The following is a 3,949-nucleotide window of genomic DNA, read 5'->3' on the forward strand; positions in this document are numbered from 1 at the left end:
CCCTATTAATGACCCTGTTAATGCCCCTATTAATGCCCCTATTAATGCCCCTATTAATGACCCTGTTAATGACCCTGTTAATGACCCTATTAATGACCCTGTTAATGACCCTGTTAATGACCCTGTTAATGACCCTGTTAATTAATGCCCCTGTTAATGCCCCTATTAATGACCCTGTTAATGACCCTGTTAATGACCCTGTTAATTAATGCCCCTGTTAATGCCCCTATTAATGACACTGTTAATGAACCTGTTAATTAATTACCCTGTTAATGACCCTGTTAATGACCCTATTAATTAATGACCCTGTTAATGACCCTGTTAATGACCCTGTTAATGACCCTATTAATGACCCTGTTAATGTCCCTGTTAATGCCCCTATTAATGACCCTGTTAGTGACCCTATTAATGCCCCTATTAATTAATGACTCTATTAATGACCCTATTAATGCCCCTATTAATTAATGCCCCCATTAATGACCCTATTAATTAATGCCCCCCCAGGTGACATCTTCGAGAGCTTCTCTGACCACCCCCCGCTGCTGCTGCCCAGCGCCGGGTTCCAGCTGCAGCCGGGAGCTGCCGTCACCGACCCCGTCCTGCAGGGGGCGCTGCGCCGCCTCCGAACGGCATTATGGGAACGGGAGGAGGGCGCGCTGCCCGCCAACATGGCGGCCATGAGGGGGGGGGGCCTGAGTAATAAGGGGGGGGGGTTTTAATATGGGGAGGAGGAGTGGCATATAACTGGGGGGGGGTTGTGAGTGGGGGGGTGTGGGAGAATGGTGGGGGGATTTTGGGTCTTTAGGGGGATGTTCTGAGCTTTATGGGGGGGGTCCTAAACTGGGGGGCGGGTCCTGGGCTGATCCCGGGGGTCCCTTGTAGCCCCCTCCCAAATAAGGCCCATTGAGGCCGTCCACTCAGGCTAAGGACGACGGGGGAGGGGCTTAAGCAGGGGGCGGGGCTTATGGGGATTGATGGGCGGAGCCTAATGGGGGGCGGAGCGTTATCGGGGGGCGGGACTTGTCTCATGGTAACGGTCACGCCCCGCGCTGCTCCATTGGCTCAGCCTGGATAAGGGGCGTGGCTTCGCGTCACCGCGGCTGCTGCTGCTCATTGGCCTACGGCAGCAAGGAATTCGGGGGGCGGGCCGGCCCTCTTTGCGCTCTGGTTGGCTTTGAGTGGCCGTGGGCGTGTTTCAGGTGGAGGGGCTTGAAATTCGCTTTTCTGATTGGCTGCGAGTCGTCTCGTGGAGCGGAATTTGACAACTTTCTATTATTGGTCGCACACGCGGTGGTGTGTGCGGCGCTCCGTGACGCTGCAGGCGCCGATTTGGGTTGGCGGGGAGCGCGATCACGTGGGCGTTCGGCGGCGCACGGCAGCGTCAGCGTGGATATTCGCCCGCTCTCCCCGTTCTGCGGCGAGACTCCCATAACAGTGACTCCCGGCAACAACTGGGCGGCGCCGCGTGGAGCCGCGTAGTCCCCCGGGCCGCTCTGTTGCTGCTTGCTGTGTGACCTCCAGGAGCGCTTCGGTCCATGTCTCACACTTCAACGCTAGTGGTCGCCGTGGCGCAGGTCGTTTCACAAGCGGGATTTTGTTGTATTACCACGTGGACCCCAAAGACGTTTTGCGCTGTCTACATCGGTACCCCGGGTCTGACCAGTGCTGGTCCTACATCCGGTACCCGGGTCTGACCCCAGTGCACCCGGGACGCAGGCCCGCCCCCTCATAAGCCGCCCCTTTACCCCCCCCCCCCCCCTTATGACTCTATAATCGCCCAGCCCCTCACCCTTAACTCTGCCCCCCATGTCCCCTATATCTCCCATATCCCCCTTTAGGACCCCCAATAACAACCCGCACCCACTACTGCCATTAGATCCTTTAGATTATACTATAGGCCCCCAGCCCGGCTGGTTACCTGCAGCGCCCCTTTAAATACAACACAGACCCAACCATTTCCACCCCCTCACACCACCCTTCTATAAACCCTTTATCATACCTATTAGGGCCCCTTTAGGACGCACTGCCACCCCATAATAACACACAGGACCCCAACCCATGGACCAGCCCCCCCTTTTGCCCATCCCCCGCCATTTTTGATCCCTCCTGCGCCCTATTTACCCCACTCAACTGGCTATTTACGCCCCCCAGGGCCCTGTATTTGGCCCCCGCTCCCATGGCCACTATTTTTAACCCCCCTCCATGGTTCTTTTGCACCTCCCATGGCCCTTTTTGACCCCCCCCCATGGCCCTCTTTTGCCCCCCCATGGTTTTTTTGCCCCCCCATGGCCCTTTTTGCCCGCCCCCATTGGTTTTTTTGCCCCCCCCAGGCCTGCCGTGCTGGATGTGCGCAGCTGTGGTGACGGAGCAGAAACACGCAGGCGTTGGGTCCCACGGTGGCCGAATTGGGGGCCAGGATCTGCCCGTTACCAGTTTATGCCAAACAACGTTCAGCTAAATGGTGCCCCCCCATGCAGGGGGGAAGCTGCAGCGCCGCCACTCAAAGGTGCTGCCTGCGGCATCGAGACACAGGCCTGCATCATGGTACGGGTTGAATGGGGTGGGGGGAATTAATGGGGGTAGGGGGGATGAAACTGGGGGTGATGGGGGTGGGGGGGTCCTAGAAGGGCTGGGGGGGGTCCTGCGGAAGGCTGAGACTCGATGATGTGGGCGTGCCCTGAGAGGGTCCCTAGGACGGAGAGTTGGAGGGGGGTCGTGGGGGGACTTAGGGGTCCCCAGTGTGTGGTGGGTCTGGGGGGGGGGGGTCCCTATAAAGTCTGAGGGGGCCCTAAAGGGCTGAGGGTTCTGAAGGGGGGGTTTGGGGGGGGCAAGGGATTCCCCAGTGTTCAATGCTTCAGGAGACCCCGTTATTCGGGGCTAAGAAATGGGGGAGGGACGAAGGGAGACGCACTGAGGCTCACGTGTTCAGAGGGTCCAAATGAGGTGGGGGGGGGGGGGGGGTGTACTGGGAGGGAGGGATAGTCCGTGAGTTTCATTGTATGCTAGGCCCGCCACGCCTTCAATTGGCATGCTACGCCGGGCTCTGTGGAGCTGCGGAAGCGTGTTTTGACGTGCGGACGGAGATGTGTGTTGACCGCCTGTTTCATGCCGCAGGTACAAAAGGTATTGGTGGCGCGCGGGCTGGGAGTATGGTTTAAATAGAGGTGGGGGTCATAGAAATGATGTAGAAGGCTGAAGAGTGAAGGGGGGTAAAAATGGGGGTGGGCTGAGAGCTGAAAGGGGGGGGGTGGGATGGGGGGGGACAAAGGCTACGAGAAATGGGGACAAATGGGGGGAAAAAAGGGATTTTATTGGAGTTATGGGGGCTGGGGGGGGGTTGGGGACCCCCATGATGGGGGGGCTGATGTTGTCTCCCCCCCCCCCATTTATAGCCCCAGTGGATCGTGATGGTGGCCTGACGGCTGCGTCAGAAGCGGCGCTTCCTGACCACCAGCGAGAGCCTCGTGCTGCAGCTGCTGCAGGACAGGCCGCATCCCCGCTTCATCAAAACAGGTCCAGCACCGCCTCCCCCCACAGCCCGCGACCACCCGCACGACCCCCCTCTACCACCCCGTATTGGTGTGTGTGTCCCTTTAAGAGCCAGACCCTGCGCACCATTTAGATGTGCGTATCACTTTAAGGATGAGGCCACGCCCCCTCAGAGCTGGCCACGCCCACTCGGTGCTGGCCACGCCCACTCGCGACGCCTATTGGGCCGTTCAGCCCCGCCCCTTTCTTTAGCCCCCGCTACAATAATAAGATAGATTTGACACTCGTTGGCCCCGCCCCTCCGCGAAGCCCCGCCCTCCCGCATCTCATTGGAGCTCATTAATGCAGCTCTCTAATTAACGCTAATTAATTAATTCTAATTAACATCACCGCAGGTGCAAGCAGCTCATTAAGGAGCCGGGCCGGACACGGGGCTGCTGCGGGCTCTGGGGGGGCGCAG

The 3,949-nt window shown here is 58.6% G+C and overlaps 1 protein-coding gene across 1 annotated transcript in view; it reads left to right on the plus strand.

Moving 5' to 3' along the window:
- Positions 1-696, plus strand: part of LOC107307123 (ras-interacting protein 1-like) — a gene marked incomplete at its 3' end in the record, with an annotated part of 20,809 nt that extends 20,113 nt beyond the window's left edge. The window contains 1 exon segment of the mRNA XM_032441690.1: positions 505-696. Coding sequence (XP_032297581.1) covers positions 505-696 — 192 coding nt within the window.
- Between the last annotated feature and the right edge of the window lie 3,253 nt (positions 697-3,949).

The sequence above is a fragment of the Coturnix japonica genome, unplaced genomic scaffold, assembly GCF_001577835.2.
Source record: "Coturnix japonica isolate 7356 unplaced genomic scaffold, Coturnix japonica 2.1 chrUnrandom488, whole genome shotgun sequence".
Taxonomy (NCBI): Eukaryota; Metazoa; Chordata; class Aves; order Galliformes; family Phasianidae; genus Coturnix; species Coturnix japonica.